Source organism: Leptonychotes weddellii, chromosome 5 (assembly GCF_054177405.1).
Source record: "Leptonychotes weddellii isolate Sample4059 chromosome 5, ASM5417740v2, whole genome shotgun sequence".
In the NCBI taxonomy this organism is placed as follows: Eukaryota; Metazoa; Chordata; class Mammalia; order Carnivora; family Phocidae; genus Leptonychotes; species Leptonychotes weddellii.
In genome coordinates this window covers 93,999,480-94,019,377 of record NC_138373.1, presented here as the reverse complement: position 1 = coordinate 94,019,377, position 19,898 = coordinate 93,999,480, and the positions used below count along the sequence as shown (strand labels likewise).

The following is a 19,898-nucleotide window of genomic DNA, read 5'->3' as shown; positions in this document are numbered from 1 at the left end:
ATGGGTTAAATGCTCCAACCAAAAGACACAGGTTATCAGATTGGATAAAAAAGCAAGAATCATCTTAGACCTAAAGACACCTCCAGACTGAAAGTGAGGGGGTGGAGAACCATTTACCATGCTAATGGACCTCAAAAGAAAGCTGGGGTAGCAATCCTCCTAACAGACAAATTAGATTTTAAACCAAAGATTGTAATAAGGGATGAAGAGTGACACTATATCATACTTAAAGGGTCTATCCAACAAGATTTTCTAACAATTGTAAATATTTATGCCCCCAATATGGGAGCAGCCAATTATATAAACCAAAGTAAAGAAACATATTGATAATAATACATTAATCGTAGGAGATTTCAACATCCCACTCACAGCAATGGACAGATCATCTAAGCAGAAGATCAACAAAGAAACAAGGACTTTGAATGACACACTGGACCAGATGGACTCCACAGATATATACAGAACATTCAATCCTAAAACAAGAGAATATTCATTCTTCTCAAATGCATATGGAACTTTCTCCAGAATAGATCACACATTGGGTCACAAATCAGGTCTCAACTGATACCAAAAGACTGAGATTATTCCCTGCATATATTCAGACCACAATGCTTTGAAACCGTAACCCAATCATAAGAGGAAATTCGGAAGGAACTCAAACACTTGGAGGTTAAAGAGCATCCTGTTAAAGAATGAATGGGTCAACCAGAAAATTAAAGAAGAGCTTAAAAAATTCATGGAAACTAATGAGAATGAAAACACATCGGTTCAAAACCTCTGGGATACAGCAAAGGCAGTCCTAAGAGGGAAGTACATAGCAATTACAAGCCTTTCTCAAAAAACTAGAAAAATCCCAAATATACAAGCTAACCTTAAACCTAAAGGACCTAGAGAAAAAACAGCAAACAAAGCCTAAACCCAGCAGGAGAAGAGAAATAATGAAGATCAGAGCCCTAACCAGAAGAACAGTAGAACAGATCAATGAAACTAGAAGCTGGTTCTCTGAAAGAATTAAAAAAATCAATAAACCTCTGGCCACACTTATCCAAAAGAAAAGAGAAAGGACCCAAATTAATAAAATCACGAATGAAAAGGGAGAGATCATGACCAACACCAAGGAAATAGAGACAATTCTAACAATATACCATGACAATTATATGCCAACCAATAAATTAGGCAATCTGGAAGAAATGGATGCCTTCCTGAAAACTTACAAACTACCAAAACTGAACCAGGAAGAAATAAAAAATCTGAACAGACCAATAACCAGCAAGGAAATTGAAGCAGTAATCAAAAATCTCCCAAAAAAACAAGAATCTAGGGCCAGATGGCTTCCCAAGAGAATTCTATCAAATATTTAAAGAAGAAGTAATACCTATTCTACTGAAGCTGTTTCAAAAAATAGAAATGGAAGTAAAACTTCCAAACTCATTCTATGAGGCTAGTATTATCTTGATCCCAAAACCAGCTAAAGACCCCTTCAAAAAGTAGAATTACAGACCAATATCCCTGATAAACATGGATGCCAAAATACTCACCAAGATACTAGCCAATAGGATCCAACAGTACATTAAAAGGATTATTCACCACAGCCAGGTGGGATTTATTCCTGGGATGCAAGAGTGGTTCAACATTTGCAAATCAATCAACGTGACAGATCATATTAATAAAAGAAAAAACAAGGACCAAATGATCCTCTCAATTTATGCAGAAAAAGCATTTGACAAAATACAGCATCCTTTCTTGAATAAGTCTTCAAACTATAGGGATAGAGGGAACATACCTCAATATTATAAAAGCCATCTATGAAAAGCCCACTGCAAATATCATTCTCAAAGGGGAAAAACTGACAGCTTTTCCCTTAAGGTCAGGAACATGACAGGGATGCCCACTCTCATCACTATTGTTCAACATAGTACTAGAAGTCCTAGCCTCAAAAATCAGACAACCAAAAGAAATAAAAGGCATTCAAACTGGCAAAGAAGAAATCAAACTCTCTCTCTTTGCAGATGACATGATTCTTTATGTAGAAAACCCAAAAGACTCCACCCCAAAATTGCCAGAACCCATACAGGAATTCAGCAACATGGCAGGATAGAAAATCAATGCACAGAAATCAGTTGCATTTCTATGCACTAACAATGTGGCTGAAGAAAGAGAAATTAAGGAATTGATTCCATTTACAACTGCACCAAAAACCGTAAGATACCTAGGAGTAAATCTAACCAAAGAGGTAAAGGATCTGTACTCTAGAAACTAGAGAACACTTATGAAAGAAATTGAGGAAGACACAAAGAGATAGAAAAACACTCCATAATCATGGGTTAGAAGAATAAACATTGTTAAAATGCCTGTGCTGCCTAGAGACATCTACACATTCAATGCAATCTCTATAAAAATACCATCGGCATTTTTCACAGAACTGGAACAAACAATCCTAAAACTTGCATGGAACCAGAAAAGACCCCGAATAGCCAGGGGATTGTTGAAAAAGAAAACCAAAGCTGGGGGCATCACATTGCCCGATTTCAAGCTTTATTACAAAGCAGTGATTACCAAGAGAGCATGGTACTGGCACAAAAACAGACACATAGATCAATGGAACAGAATAGAAAGCTCAGAAATGGACCCTCAACTCTATGGTCAACTAATCTTAAACAAAGCAGGAAAAAATATCCAAAAAGACAGTCTCTTCAATAAATGGTGCTGTGAAAATTGGATAGCCACATGCAGAAGAATGAAACTGGACCATTCTCCTACACCATACACAAAGATAAACTCAAAATGGATGAAAGACCTAGTGTGAGACAGGAATCCATCAATATCCTAGAGGAGAACACAGGCAGTAACCTCTTCGAACTTGGCCACAGCAACCTCCTGCAAGACGCATCTCTAAAGGCAAGGGAAACAAAAGCAAAAATGAACTATTGGGGCTTCATCAAGATAAAAAGCTTCTGCACAGCAAAGGAAATAGTCAACAAAACTAAAAGGCAACCTACAGAATGAGAGAAGATATTTGCAAATGACTTAACAGATAAACGGCTGGTATCTAAGATCTGTAAAGAACTTCTCAAACTCAACACCCAAAAAACAAATAATCCAGTCAAGAAATGGGCAGAAGACATGAACAGACACTTCTCCAAAGAAGACATACAAATGGCTAAAAGACACATGAAAAAATGCTCAACATCACTTACTGTCAGGGAAATACAAATCAAAACCACGAAAATGAGATACCACCTTACACCAGTCAGAATGGCTAAAATTACAAGACAGGGAACAACGGATGTTGAAGAGGTTGTGGAGAAAGGGGAACCCTCTTACACTGTTGGTGGGAGTGCAAACTGGGGCAACCACTCTGGAAAACAGTATGGAGGTTCCTCAGGACATTAAAAATAGAACTACCCTATGACCTAGCAACTGCACTACTGGGTATTTACCCCAAATATACAGATGTAGTAAAAAAGAAGAGGCACATGCACTCCAATATGCACAGCAGCAACATCCACAATAACCAAACTGTGGAAGGAGCCCAGATGTCCTGCAAGAGATGAATAAAGATGATGTGGTTCATATATACAGTGGAATATTACTCAGCTATCAGAAAGGATGAATACCTACCATTTGCATCGATATGGATGGAACTGCCTCTAGTTATTATACTAAGTGAAATAAGTCAATCAGAGAAAGACAATTATCATATGGTTTCACTCATATGTGGAATGTAAGGAATAGCACAGATGACCATAGGGTAAGGGAGGGAAAACTGAATGGGAAGAAATCAGAGAGGGAGAGACTCTTAACTCTGGGAAACAAACTGAGGGTTGTGGAAGGGAGGAGGGTGGGGTGACGGGGTAACTGGGTGATGGGCATTAAGGAGGGCACATGATCTGATGAGCATTGGGTGTTATACACAACTAATGAATCACTGAACACTACCTCAAAAACTAATGATGTACTTACTATACATTGGCTAATTGAATTTAAATAAATTAAAAAAAAAGAAATTTAGCCTCAGGACAAACTCCAGGGAATCACTCCTGGTTTCTTCTACTTTTTATTTTACTCATAAATGTTGATTAAGAAAGTAAAAACAAAAAAAAAAGGGGGGGCGGGGTGCCTAGGTGGTTCAGATGGTTAAGCGTCTGCCTTCGGCTCAGGTCATGATCTCCGGATCCTGGGATCGAGCCCCACATCCAGCTCCCGGCTCAGCGAGGAGTCTGCTTCTCCCTCTCCCTCTGCCTCTCTCCCCTGCTCATGCTCTCTGTCTCTCTGTCTCTGTCTCAAATGAATAAATTAAAAGGAAAAAAAGAAAGAAGGTAAAAAAAAAAGAGAGAGAGAGAGAATGAAATCTTGCCATTTGTGACAACATGGATGGAACCTGAGGGTACTATGCTAAGTAAAATAAGCCACACAGGGAAAGAAAAATACCATATAGTTTTACTTACATATAGAATCTAAAAAATAAAACAAGCAAACAAAACAAAACTCATGGATACAAAGAACAAGTTGGTGTTTGCCAGAGAGGAGGTAAGTTGGGAAGTGGGTGAAGTGGGTCAAGAGGTGAAAAAAAAATTCCAATTATAAAATAAATAAGTTGTGGGAATGTACAGCATGGTGATTATAGTCAATAATATTGTATTGCATACCTGAAAGTTGCTAAGAGTAAATCTTAAAAGTTCTCATTACAAAAAAAAAATTATAACTTTGTATGTGACAAATGGTAACAAAACTTATTGTGATCATTTTACAGTGTATACAAATATTTAATTACATTTTACACCTGAAATTAGTATAATGTTATAGGCCAATTAGTTTTAAATTTAAAACAATGATCAGGAAAAAGAAGGGATAAGACACAACTTATATTAGTAATAAGAGAAAAGACATCACCATAAATGTTAAAAATTTTAAAAGCATAATACGAATATTATGGATAACTTTAAGTCAATAAGTTCTACAATGTAGATAAAATAGATGCATTCCTTGTATGACAAACTACCAAAGCTTACTCAAAAATAATAATAATAATTTGACTACCCCTGTATATAGTAAAAAAATGGAAATTATAGTAAACAAAACCTTCCCATCAAAAAAGACTCCATACCAAGTGGCTTCATTGATGAACTCTATCAGACATTTAAGTAAGAAATTGTACCAATTCCATATAAACTCTTTCAGAAAATTACACAGGAGAGAATATTTCCCAACTTACTCTATGACATCAACAATTAGGCTAATAGCAAAACCAGATGAAGATATCAAAAGAAAAGAAACATAGAAAATATCCCTCATAAAGATTAATGCACAAATTCCTAACAAAATTTTAGCACATCAAACCCAGGAATGTGTAACAAGGATAGCACACTGTAACCAAGTAGGGTTTATCTCCAGAATACAAGGCTCACTTAACATATAAAAATTAATCAGTGTGGGGCAGGACTTCAGGAATGATGCATGAAAGTCTGGCAAATAAATCCTGCCCCCCAAAAGTAATGACAGAAGCAGATAACACTTGCAAAAACAATCATTTCAAAATCTGGAGAGTAACAAAGGCATGCAATAAACTGAGAAGCAGTACTTCAAGAAAAACTACTAAACCTTAGCAGGAACAGTGGTAGTCTGTGGAGTTTTAGCTTCAGGAAGCTACCTTCCTTGCACCCCTACTCCATGGCTGGTAGCTCTACTAAGGCTCAGTAGTCTAGAAGTGAGACAGAGGAGCCCCATGCCCAGGAATTTGTCAAAGGTAATCATTACCTTGGTGGCAAACCATCAGGAAAGCCCAACACTGCAACTAACTGGGGCTGCAATATTTGGAGCAAGCAAAAGAAACATCCAGAAATTTCATAGAGAGATCCAGGAAACAAACAGGCATAATGAGCTCTAATAAATTGCAAAACACCCCAGCGGTCTGAAAGGCTGCACACATGTGTAAGTCTGTATACACACTCAGGAGAGGGCCTCAGGTATGTACTCAACCCTGGCTGAATGTGAGGTCTTGCACACAAAAAGAAGCCTTATTGGCTCAAGATGTTTAAACACAACCTCCAAGTAATCATTGGTTGGTCTCTAAGCATTGGTTTGAGGGAAATTTATAGTTTTAAATGCCTATACTAAATAGAAAGAAAATATCAAATCATAAGTTAAGGTTATACTTTAAGAATCTACCAAAAAAAAAAAAAAGGCAATCGAAACCCAACGCAAGCAGAAGAAGGAAATTATAAACATTAAGGCAGAAATCAATGGAATGGAGAACAGAAATATAATAGAGAAGACTAAAGAAATACAAAACTTAGTTTTTTAAAAATATCAATAAAATTAGCAAATCTTTAGCTACAGTGACCAAGAAAAAAAGGAGCAAAGGCACAGATCTGGAATTAAAGAAGGGACATCAGGGATGCCTGGGTGGCTCAGTCGGTTGACCATCTGCCTGGCTCAGGTCATGATCCCAGAATCCTGAGATGGAGTCTCCCATCAGGCTCCCTGCTCATCAGGGACATCATTAGTGACTTTACAGAAATTAAAAGGTTTTCAAGGAAATACTATAAACAATTTTATGCTAACAAATCACACAACTTAGATGAAATGGATAAATTCCTAGAAAAACATACATTACTACAACTGACTCAAGAAATTAGAAAATCTGAACAGACATAAAAAAAATTAGTAGTTAAAAGTCTTCCCAGGAAGAAAAGCCCAGATGCAAAAACACTTAAAGAAAAAAACCATACCAATTCTCCACAAATTCCTTCATTAAATAGAGGATGACACACTTTCCAACTTATTCTGTATGGTTAGTATTACTTTGACACCAAAGACACTACAAGAAAAAAAAATTCACACCAATTTTCATGAATAGAGACATAAAAGTCATCAACCAAATAATAACAAACCAAATCCTACAATATATGAAGAGGATTATATACCATGACCAAACAGCTTTTATCCCAGGAACCCAAGATGGTTTAACACTTGAAAATAAAATAATATACAATATATTAATAGAATAAAGGGGAAAAAACTACATGATAATCTCAAGGGACACAGAAAGAACATTTGACAAAGTCCATGATAAAAACTTTCAATGAACTAGGAATAGAAGGGAAGTTCCTAAACCTGATAAAGGACACCTACAAAAAAACCTACTGCTAACATAATAGTGAAATGCTTTTTCTTTAAACAATGCAAGCATGCCCACTCTTGCCTGCCTGCTTGCTGTTCAACACTGTGCTAGAGGTTCTAGTCACTGTAGTTCACAAGAAAAAGAAGTAAAAGGCATGCTGACTGAAAAAAGAGAGGTAAAAATACTTGTATATATGGACAACATAATCCAGTATGGTATAAAACCACTAGCAACTCATAATGAGTTCAGCAAGGTCGTAGGAGACAAGATCAATATAAAAAAATATTCCTATATTTTAGCAATGAACAATCCAAAAATGAAATTAAGAAAATAATAAATACCATTCACACCAGCATAAAAAGAATAAAATATTTAGGAATAAATTCAGCCAAGGAAGCACAAGGCTTATTTATTGAAAGCATAATACAATACACTAAGAGAAGTTAAAGAAGATTAAATACAATGGAATATTGCTCAGCCATAAAAAAAGAAGGAAATCATGCCATTTGTGACAATATGGATGAATATGGATGACATTATGCTAAGTAAAATAAGCCAGACACCGAAAGACGAATACCATTATGACCTCACCTATATGTGGACTCTAAAAAGTGACATTCCAAGAAGCAAGGAGTAGAACTGCCAGGAGCTAGGGAATGGCAGAAATTTGGGGAAAATTTCCATCTTAAAATTAGTGATTCTTCCAATCCATGAGCATGAAGTGTTTCTCCTATTTTTTTTTAATGTCACAGCAGCTTTCTTATCATAATAGTCCCAAATTTGAACTATCCCAGATGTCCATTAAGAATAGAATATTACGGCGGGAAAGCTGAGTCACGGTGGCGAGGCCACGGCCCCCCGGCGGCCGTGTGGAGGGGCAGCCTCACTGGGAGCCACACAAGGAGAGGGTCCGAGCCCGCGCCACAGAGGTGCCACTGCAAGACCACTTGCATTGATACGTTGTTGATTTGTCCGCATTGAACTCATGGCCAGCAGTGTTGTAAGTCATGCCTGAACCCAGCCTGTCTGCTACTGTTCTCTGTAAGGTGCATCACAGTCTCCTGGTACTTAGGAAACTGGACAGCACTTATACACCAGCCTGAAGTCCACTTGAAACTGAAAGACTGCCACCAAAAAGCTCAAAAATGTGAAGACCATAACACTAAATAGGCTGTGCAACGGAAGCTTATTTACCGTATCAGAACTGAAACAAGAAAGAAGGAAGGTGTTATCCTGCCCCACCTTGACTGGAAGTGTGTTTCTCAGGCAACTCGAGTTTTTTGCTACTCAGCACATGTTGGCGAATAACTGCTCAGGTACCACAAGTATTGATTTTGGAGTTACAAATAAATTTAGCAGATAGGCAAATTCACAAATGTGGAATCCACAAATCCCCAACTCCACAATAACAACAAAAAAAAAGAACAGAATATTATATGTACACCTGCAACTAATGAAATACTGTATGTCAGCTATACTTAAAAAAATAGATTATATAATATTCATACAGTGCAGTAACAAGCAGAAATGAAAAAGAATTAAGTACTGATACATGGAATAGCAAGCAACAGCATGGATGAATCGCCATACCAAAAGAAGACCACTGTCTAAAATTCCATTTATATGAAGTTCCAAGACAGGCTTGATTAATGTATGGTGACAGGAGGCAGAATGGTGATTACTGTTGGGAGCTATAGACTTGGAAGAATGTGAGAAAACCTTCCAGTATGTTTGAAATGATCCTCCCCGCCCCCAGCTTTATTGAGATATAACTGACAAATAAAAATAAACAAATAAATTGTATATATTTAAGGTGTTCAACATGATGATTTCATGTAAGTATAATTTGTGGAAGTGATTACCACAATCAAGCTAACTAGCACATGCATCACCTCATATAGTTACCTTTGTATGTATATGTGGTGACTCTACTTATGAGATACTGTATTAACAAATTTCAAGTATGTAATGAAGTATTATTTACAGTCACTATGTTGTATATTAGATCCCCACAACTTATTTGTCTTATAACTGGAAGTTAGTACACTCTGACTAGTGTCTCCCCATTTCTGCAGAGAACATAAGTATATGATGTCACTTACATAAAACTCTAGAAAATACAGATTAATCAACAGTGACAGAAAGCAGACCAGCTGTTGCCTTGGGATGAGAGTAAGGGATGTGAAATGGCCAGAGGAAGAGATTACAAAGATGCCCAAAGATGCCCAAAGAAGCTACTGGTGATGATGAATATGCTCATTATATTTGAACAGGTCAAAACTTATCAAAGTGCACATTTTAGATAAATTCAGTTTGTTGCATGCTGATTATACATTAATAGAGCTGTAAAAAAAAAAAAAAATGGATCTCAGGAAAACAGAAAACAAAATGAACTGTTACATGGTTATTACAATTCTCCAGGCAAGAGGCAGTAGTGGCTTAAGACTGGGATGGAACCTATAGAGGTGGAAAGGTGAATAGGTAACTTTAAAGCTTATTAGAATACAGAATTGTCAAAACTTTGTTGATGAAATGGATAATTGGGAGTTGAAGAAAAGGAAGCAATCAAGGACTTTTATTTGGTGTTGGCTACTGAGTGAATAGTCGTGTCATTTACTAAAATGACAAAGACTGGGATAGGATTACAGCGTCAAGGTTTCTCACCATGATTACTAGGAGTGATTCAAACTGGTTTTATAAGTTTAATGCATTTTAAAACAATGAACCAGGATTTATATACAGACAACTAGAAAATAAAAGGGGGCACTGATCAACTACCATAAATAAGAAAAATAAATCAGTATGTTTATGATACAGAAAAAGAACTAGTATTTCATGGAGATTATAAAACAAATGCAATGCACCTTGGCTCAAAATATTTTTTTAATGAATGAAAAGTAGATGTGCACATTAGAAAATAATTACTTAAAATTGTTAATTAAATGCTACATTTAACTTCTAGTATTTTTTTTCTAGAAGTATTAGTTAGGTTTGTCTACATTTCTAAAAAATATTTGTCCATTAAAACTGAATTAATAACTCAAAGAAAGAATGCTGCAACTTCTTTATTTCCTTCAAAAATATTTGCTTGGGATGTCTGGGTGGCTCAGTCGGTTAAGCGTCTGCCCTCAGCTCAGGTCATGATACCAGGGTCCTGGGATCGAGTCCCGCATCGAGTTCCTTGCTCAGCTCAGCCTGCCCCTCCCTCTCTCTCACACTCTCTTTCTCTCTCATAAATAAATAATAAATAATAAATAAAATCTTCAAAAATCTTTGCTTACCTGTTTAATCTTTCGAATAATGACCTAAATTGTGCTGTTTTATATGTTGGACTGAGAGCATCTTGATTTTCATTTAATTTGGAAACCAAGGAATTAGAATAATTAACTTTACTGAGCTGAAAAAGAAAGAAGAACCTGCCAAAATGGTAAATGTACATACATGTATACAATTTCAATTATTTACCATAAAATGTCATCTAAGTGGATATCCATATGCAAAAAAAAATGAATTTTCTAGTTTAAAACAAAGTAACTGTGTCCTTATTGAAAACAAAACAAATATTGTGCTAACAGTCAAAGCAATATCAATATTTAAATGATTGTCAAAATAACAAAATTGATACTATGATGTGCTAACCATTTCCTCAGAAGTTAAAATACATATATTATTAATTATAACTAATATATATTATAAATATAATTAAATAAAATTTTAAAATATATTATTAATTATAAACAATATATTATAATTATAAATAACTTATACATATATATAATACCCAGGACACCAGGATCTTGAGCAAATGATCTCTGAAAGAAAGTAATTTTTCCCCAAAAAACAGTTGTATTTATCTGTTTTATCCATTTACTGAGTAATTTTAAAGAACGTTCCTTTAATCTTTCTGAATATCAGTATCATTGAGTGCAAAATGGGGAACGTATGGAAAGACTTGTGGAAAACAGATGAGGTAATCCATTTGTTAATGTGGAAGGTACCACATAACTGTAAGATGTTATAGTGGCCCACACTAATCTATCCAGCAATAATAATTTATATCTGTAACATATTTTATTTACTAGCCATGAAACAGAAATGAGAAGTCCAAAAACAATCAATGACACAAAATTGGAAAAAAAGAAGAGAACACAAAAAGAGATATTGAAAGTCTTAGGGGAAAAAAGGGGGGAGTCCAAAGTCAGGGAGACCTGGAAATAAAGTCTGGTAATACATCTCATAGCTCAGCCTCAGAGAAAGAGTGACAGAGGTACAGAGACAAAGTCATCCCATGAAGTGAGAAACAAACAAACCAAAAGAGAAGAGAATACTTTATGTTGGCTCAATATTAACTTCTCTAGGGATCAGTGAGCCCCAACCCACTTTTTCTTCTAACCTGTTGTTTGAACTCATTTTCTGTTGTATTTTATAGTTTCATTTTAATTCTCACTTTTCTTGAAATCCCTCCAAATAAGCAATTAAACACTTTTCTAATACTTCACAATGTGCCACTACACCTTGAACAGGAACATCAGCCTTTCTTTTTAATTTTCTCTTCTGTGTATTAAGTATAACATTATTGGGGGGCGCCTGGGTGGCTCAGTCGTTAAGCGTCTGCCTTCGGCTCAGGTCATGATCCCAGGATCCTGGGATCGAGCCCCACATCGGGCTCCCTGCTCAGCGGGAAGCCTGCTTCTCCCTCTCCCACTCCCCTCTGCTTGTGTTCCCTCTCTCGCTATCAATCTCTCTGTCAAATAAATAAATAAAATATTAAAAAAAAAAAAAGTATAACATTACTGGGACTCCTGGGTGGCTCAGTCGTTGAGTGTTTGCCTTCGGCTCAGATCAAGATCCCTGGGATCAAGTCCTGCATTGGGCTCCCTGCTCAGCGGGGAGCCTGCTTCTCCCTCTGCCTGCCAATCCCTCTGCTTGTGCTCAAGTGAGCACACACTCTCTCTCTCTCTCTGACAAAATAATAAAATCTTTAAAACAAACAAACATTATTTACCCCTCTGAAGATAATCATTAACCTGCAGCCTAAAAGTAGGAGATTATTTAAGTAGAGATTACAGAGAGTTACACATTCTCTATCCTATAAACTATCTAGGATGCAAATTTTAGTCTTATAAAATACAAACTGAATAACTAAATGTTTTTCATTGCATCATTCTAAAGTTAATGGGTCCTTAAATTAATAAGGCTAACATCTATCACTGGAAATATAATACTTTATTTTCTCTTCTCTGAAAAACAGAAAACATACTTTCATAAATACTTTCATAAAACTGAATATCATTGATATCACTATATATTATATATAATGTACCATGTGTAATCATAACTTATAAAATTTGTAAATTATAAATTTGTTTATAAATGATAAATACATAAATACGGCATAAAACCAATGCATGCTAAAAATGGAAGAAATTCAAAACTGAGTATTCCCATTAACAAGACACCATGTTTATAACCATTTTCCCCACTACCATTATACATTAGTATAATAATAATTTTATTTACTTATTTATTTTTTAAACTCTATATAATCTAATAAAATGACTACTTTTTATAGTTCATGGCAGATATATTTCAGAATTTTAAAATCTGGATTTTTTAGATTTTTAACTTTAGAAAATACAATGACTAAACAATATTTTAGTACTACACATCTCTATCTATATAAACACATTTGTATAGTTTTAATTCAAGTGCATATAACCAGTTGTCATCTGTCAAATCATAAAAAGAATCAAACCGTCACAACTCATTCTTTAACGGACTACTACGACATCACTGAGATTATATACTGCAATTCACAGGGCCCTTTCCATATCATGACTATTGGGGCCACCATGACATCACCAACTAGTTATTTACTGTGATTACAATCATCAACTATTATATAAACACACTGAGCTATTTTCAATTTCACTATCAGTAATTTTATAAAAGAATGATGATTTCAAAGATTTTTTAAAAAGATTCCAATTTTTGGATTCATAATCTTCTACAGAGCAGACAAATAAATTTTGACCAAAGAGGAATTATTATACTTAACTGATACCCTAATTTGGCTGTGTCTATAGCAATTCACAACTAGTATTTTTTAAATCCATAAGAACAGAAAAAAAGAGCATATCATAAAAATACAATGATATAAAATGCTAAGACTAGTGATTCAAATGTATCTGCTCATTCTGCTTTTTTTCACATGCAACTTTCTGAGGACTAGGTGCTATTCTGAGAATGACATTTTGTTTTGTAATATTCCTGTTAGAAGATAATTCTGCTGAAAAAGATGGTTGAGCGAAACTACAATTTTCTATTCTGTTGAACTGAGGTTTAAACATTCTATATGAGTCCATGACTTGTAACAACTATAGGAAAAGTAGATAAAACCACTTGATCTGCTAAAATATATAAACTTGAGAAGAGGAAAGTCAAAATAGGAATGAAAAAGGTCACAGACTGCAGAAAAAGCTCCAAGGAAAAGCAAGTCATCAGTAATTCAGAGGACTTACTAAGACAAGAGAGGTTATCAACTAAAATTATACTGAAGAGCTCCTTTCCATCTGCCTTTCTCACAACTGGTCCCCTCAACCTCCAAGCTTCATGCCATCTCCAAATGACAAGAAATCTGAGTTTCACGGACCCACAATTCAGGTAAAAAGACTTCCAAGAGATTTTAGTATCATTGCCATTCATGCAGTTTAATTTTGGCAATTCAAAGCAAAGAAAGAATAATTAATAATATAGCATTGGACCTGAGGCACCTGGGTGGCACAGTCAGTTAAGCATCTGACTGTTGGTTTCGGCTCAGGTCATGATCTCAGTCTCGTGAGACTGCGCCCCGTGTTAGGCTCCACACTCAGCACAGAGTCTGCCTAAGATTCCCTCTGTCTCTCCCTCTGCCCCTCCCAGTCCCGTGCTCTCTCTCTCTCTAAAATAAATAAATCTTTAAAAAATATATTATAATATAGCATTGGATCTTAAAATTTCAAGGTTTAATCACAATCTATATATTTTCTAATTGATTAAAATTTTATTTACTAAAAAAATCATCTGCAATACTTGAAAGAAAAATAATCTCCCAAGATTATTATTATCAGTGTAAATGTTGAAAATCACAATTTGATATAAAATCATATGGTCACTATGCTAGAAGAGATGAATTTCTCAATGATCACATAAACCCAAAGCAGGAATACCCAAATGAATTATCTTTTGCAGCTCATCAATAACAAATGTTATGTACACACAGGCCTAATCTACATTACCAGAACTCCAAAGGGTTTCTTTAAGCAATCAGTTAAAATATACCTAAGGTATAAGTTCTATATATTGAAAACTTTAAAAATAATTTTTAAAGACTGTAAAAAAATTTTTTAAAGAATAATTTTCCCTGATATTTGAAAAATTTCTATCATTTGGTAGCATTCCACAATTGTTAAAGTAACTTAAAAAAAATTTTAAGTCTCACCTGAACTGGGGCAAGTTCTTTCTTGCTGCCTAGTCTTGACAGTATATAAAAATGAAAAGAAAAATGTAAGGTTAAAAAAAAAAAGCTGATAATAAATTTGACTACCTTTTTACATATATTTAAAACTCATACTGTTCTATAGAAATACATGAAAACATACAGAACTCTAAGTCATTCTCAAATTTTTTAAAAATTGTATTATTACTAGAGAAACATTTTAAGGATAAGGAAAGTCAAACTATGCACACAAAACACTTAGTATGGACATTAGCTCATTTGATAAAAGTCTTAATGGTTTAATAATACTGTTAACAGCCAAACAAAAACTAGAGCTAGAAGAAAAGTCCTCTGCATATTTTCTAATGAATAAAACAGTACTGATGATGACCCGTTGAAATACCTAAATAATATACCAGCTTGATAAAACATACCTGTTGTCTATATCATCAATGCAGAGGTTAGATGGTACACAGTGAGGTGTCATTGGAAGTTCTAAATTATGCTTTCTTAGGGGCATTTTTACATCTCTATGCATATTCACGTGGATTGGTTTTCTCACAGTTTCTATAATGAAAAAAGTTATAATTAAAAATAATAAAATCTTTTAAAAGCAACGTTTGATATACAATGTTCATTAAATAAGTGTACATCTTAGAAATTTCCTAAAACTACCTATATTCTATATATGCTAGAAGTCATTAAAGTACTAAAAACTATCACAGATAATTCAAATCATCTTTTTCATTATCTTACATAGTCCTCATGAAAGGGGCTATACTGATTCAGTTCTATTTTTTTCTTCCTCTAAGATTTCCTTGACCCCCCAGACTATACCAGATGCTATGTTATACATGCCCATAGCACTACATATGTTCTCTATTATAGCACTTACCATGGTTTATTGTACCTGATTAATTCTATCTCTCTTACTAGATCTTTAAACTTTATGGAAACAGAAGCCTTTTCTCTCCTTATACAAGATATCACTATTTGGTCTGCTCAGTACTTTTTAACCACTCTCCTTTTCTGGGTATGCTTTTTTACACACATACCAACTACACAGGGGCTCTTCTGTGCTTTTTTAAAAGTTATTTATTTATTTATTTATTTATTTGAGAGCGAGCGGGAGAGAGAGAGAGCAGGAAGGAGAGGGAGAGAGACTCTAAGTAGACTTTGCAATGAGCACAGAGCCTGGTGTGGAGCTTGATCCCATGACCACAGGATCATGACCTGAGCTGAAACCAAGAGTTGGATGCTTAACCAGCTGAGCCACCGAGGTGCCCCAACTATACAGTTCTACTAGAGAACTTCCTATCTTCTTATAAAACCCTGTCTCTAGAAAAAATAATTGACTTAAGGGGAACCATCTGACCCAAGATGAACCAATAATAGAATCACATCTCTGTGGTTATAAATAATTGTTCCATTGCTAGGACCTGGCACCAGTAGGGCAAGGTAACATACTTCCAGTAAAATTTAAAAACTCAGAACAAAAGAAACAACTCTCAGTGTTTCCCTTGTGGCAAAACAGGAGAGATGAGCAATATTAATTTTTTAAGGTCATGTTTTAAGCCTGAATGAAAAAGACAATCTGAGAGAATAAAGTTAATATCTAAAGTGAGAAAAAAATCTTGGTGGTATGCAAGTCCCTGGTTCAAGCAGTCTCTGAGGCCCAGCTGCACCACTGCCCTTCCTTTTAGTAAAATGTCTTAGTCCATTCAGGCTGCTCTAACATAATACCATAGACTGGGTAGTTAAAACAACAGAAATTTATTTCTCAGCCAGGCAGTCCAAGATCAAAGCGCTCTCAGACTCAGGTTCTGGTGAGAGCCTGAGTCCTGGTTCACAGAGAGCTGTCTTCTCCCTGTGTCCTCACACAGTGAAAGGAGCAAAGAGAGCTCTCTGGGGTCTCTTTATAAAAGCACTAACTCCATTCATGAAGGCTCCACCATCATGACCTAACCACCTCCTAAAGGTCCCGTCTCCTAATACCATCACTAATAAACTTATGCTTTTTCTAAATTCTCAGCTAGGAACTCTATAACAAAAGACAGATTAATGAGAGAAAAAACATACCAATTTATTTAGTATAAATTTTAAATGGAAAACTTTATAAGGAAATGGAGACCCAAAGAAGTGGTTAAACCTGAGCATTTTTATGCTAGGTTTGATGGAGAATGAAAAGTAGTGGGAAAATGTGATCGAACAAAAAAGGGTATGAACTAAATCTAGCCAACAGGAGGGAACAGCAAGGCTTATTTGTTTAGATTCTTCTCAGTGTCCCTCTGTCTTGGAGATAAAGATGTTCCTTTCCTCCAGGTATAGGGAGGACACTTCTCACATGAGGATCCTTCCTGCACATGCTGCTTCTCAAATTCCTTCAGCTTAAAATCTTTAGTATGCCAACATGCTTTATTTTTGGGACAGTGTGTCCTGACCCCATCATTTTCTATTCTATTCTCAGCATCCAATACACTACTTAATGGAAGTACTCAATAATGGAGGTACTCAATAAACATGTTGAACGTATAAATGAAAAGAAAGTGAGGAAGAAAGGAAATATATAAAGGCAAATACATCATTGACAGCCTCATGAAAAAGAGTGAAATTGGTCCCCTATCTTACAACATACACAAAATTCAACTCAAAATGGATTAAAGAGTTGAATATAAGACCTAAAACCATAAAACTAGAAGAAAACATAAGGGGTAAGTTCCTTGGCATCAGTCTAGGCAATGATTTTTTGGATTTGACACCAAAAGCAAAGGCAACAAAAGCAAAAACAAACATGGGGAACTACATCAAACTAAAAATCTTCTACACAGCAAAGAAAATCATTACCCAAATGAAAAGACAAACTATGGAATGGGAGAAAATATTTGCAAACCATATACCTGATAAGGGTTCAAACTGCAAAATATATAACGAACTCATACAACTCTTAGCAAAAAATGAACAATCTAATTTTGTAAATGGGCAGTGGAAATGGACAGACATTTTTCCAAAGAAAACATACAAATGGCCAACAGACATATGAAAAGGTGCCCATCACTAATTTTCAGGGAAATACAAATCAAAACCACAATGAGATATCACCTCACACCTGTTAGAATGACTATCATCAAAAAGGCAAGAGATAACAAGTGTTGGGAAGGATGTGGAAAAAGGGAACCCTTGTGCACAGTTGATAGGAATGCAAATGGGTGGAGTAACTATGGAGAACATAATATATGTTCCTCAAAAAATTAAAAGAAAAACTACATAATTCAGCAGTCCCATTTCTGAGTATATATCCAAAGGAAATGAAAACAGAATCATAAGGAGATATCTGTACTCCCATGTCCCATGTTCACAGGAGCATCATTCACAATGGGCTAGATATAAGATATGAAAATAACCTCATGTCTGTCAATGGATGACTGGAAAAAGAACAGGTGAGATATATACATATGATGAAATATTCTCCAGCCATGAACATTAAGGAAATCCTGCCACTTATGACCACTTGGATGGACCTTAAAGGCATTATGTTAACTGAAATAAGCTAGAGAAAGACAAATAATGCATGGCATCACTTACATGTGGAATCTAAAAAAGAAAATCAAACTCACAGAAACAGGGAGTACTAAAGTGGTTGTCAGGGGCCGGGGACCAGGGAATAGGGGAAATACAGGTTGGTAACAGGTCAAACTTTAGCTATAAGATGAACAAGGTATGAGGATCTAATGTCAAATGTCATGACTGTGGCTGACAACACTATATTACATAAGTGAAGAAAAAGAAGGTAAATACATCAAACAGATTTACAACAAAACTTTTATTCCTAAAGTCCATAAAGAGCATATTTAGATCTAACGTATAACTAAATTTGCTTGTGTGAGCCGCCGTCTGCATTAAGGAATAAAAATGGCAGAGAAAGGAAAACAGAATATACTAACAGCACTTACGATCAATTTCTATCCTTCCTTTATGAACTATCTTATTTCTTAAGCTCTCATTTTAGTACTTATTTTAAAAATTAAATATCAGACACAAGTTCCCTTGAGAAAAAAAAATATTCTGACTAAACTTTTTATTCACTTGAAGGCTCAAAATACAGGCAAAATGAACTTTATTTTGAAGTATTAGACTACTATAGTTAATATTCCAAGAATGCCTAAGAAATCATTCAAGTTGTGATACAGGAAACTAATCATTGAGGCAAAAATCTTTTTCAGTGCCTCCTTTCAAACAAATTCTCTAAATACTTTAAGATAGTAAAGACATTTATTCCCTGCTCTTTTAGCTAAACTTTGGTAACTATCAGCCTACATAGATTAATGTAGTAACTAAAACAACTGCAATATAATAACTTTGACCATACCTTATAAAATTAATTCTATATAACAACATAACTTAAAAATAGAATAAGCAAAAAAAAAGATTTTAAGCAAAAAGTGACAAAGGCACTTTAATCAAAAAGTAACTAATTTAAGAAGGCAACCAAGTTTTAAAATTAGTTTACTTTCCATATTCTCTGAGTTCTAAAATTATAAATTTATTAGAAAACTGAATGTTATGATCACATTAGAGTCAAACAAAATGCTAATGGAAAGACTTACCAGGTGGTTTCTTCTGGCAAGATATGTGATTTACCATATATAGGTTAAGGAGGTCTAAACTGACAGTGGAATTTTTGACAGGGGATGAAACTCCCAGTAATTTCATTTTTGATTTTAACCTTTTCTTTTCAAAATATTCCTAAAATAATTAAAAATAAAAGTTATTATAACAAAAGTTATTAGGCAAATCAAAAAAAATAAAAAGCAATAAGGCCATTTAATAATTAATTGACTTGACATTTTTATATTTTTGACACCCCCTTTATATGCTTACATATAAATTAAAATCAATCATGATGACATAGTTTGCCTAAAGACTCTTAATTTCACAGCCTCTTAAAATCTTTTTGGTAAATGTAATGCCTTTAAAATAGAACTTTATGAAGGCATTACTAGGTATCAAAAGATTAAAAATTATCTGAAATATAAAGCTTTTTAAAAATGTGATAAAACAAATCTGACAAGTTAAAAACTTGTTTTTCTACAGAGTATGCTATCAATTTTTTTTTTTTTTTAAAGATTTTATTTATTTGGGAGCGCCTGGGTAGCTCAGTCGGTTAAGCCGCTACCTTCGGCTCAGGTCATGATCCCGGGGTCCTGGGATCGAGCCCCGCATCGGGCTCCCTGCTCAGCGGGAAGCCTGCTTCTCCCTCTCCCTCTGCCTGCCTCTCTGCCTACTTGTTCTCTCTCTCTC

The 19,898-nt window shown here is 35.0% G+C and overlaps 1 protein-coding gene across 1 annotated transcript in view; it reads right to left on the bottom strand.

Annotated features, from left to right (window-relative positions):
- Positions 1–19,898, bottom strand: part of REDIC1 (regulator of DNA class I crossover intermediates 1) — a 57,827-nt gene that overhangs the window by 28,962 nt on the left and 8,967 nt on the right. Inside the window, exons 2-6 of the mRNA XM_081818950.1 lie at positions 19,205–19,343; positions 15,035–15,167; positions 14,604–14,637; positions 13,316–13,500; positions 10,405–10,524 (exon numbers count right to left, since the gene is read on the bottom strand). Coding sequence (XP_081675076.1) covers positions 10,405–10,524; positions 13,316–13,500; positions 14,604–14,637; positions 15,035–15,167; positions 19,205–19,343 — 611 coding nt within the window. The remainder of the gene's footprint in view (positions 1–10,404; positions 10,525–13,315; positions 13,501–14,603; positions 14,638–15,034; positions 15,168–19,204; positions 19,344–19,898) is intronic.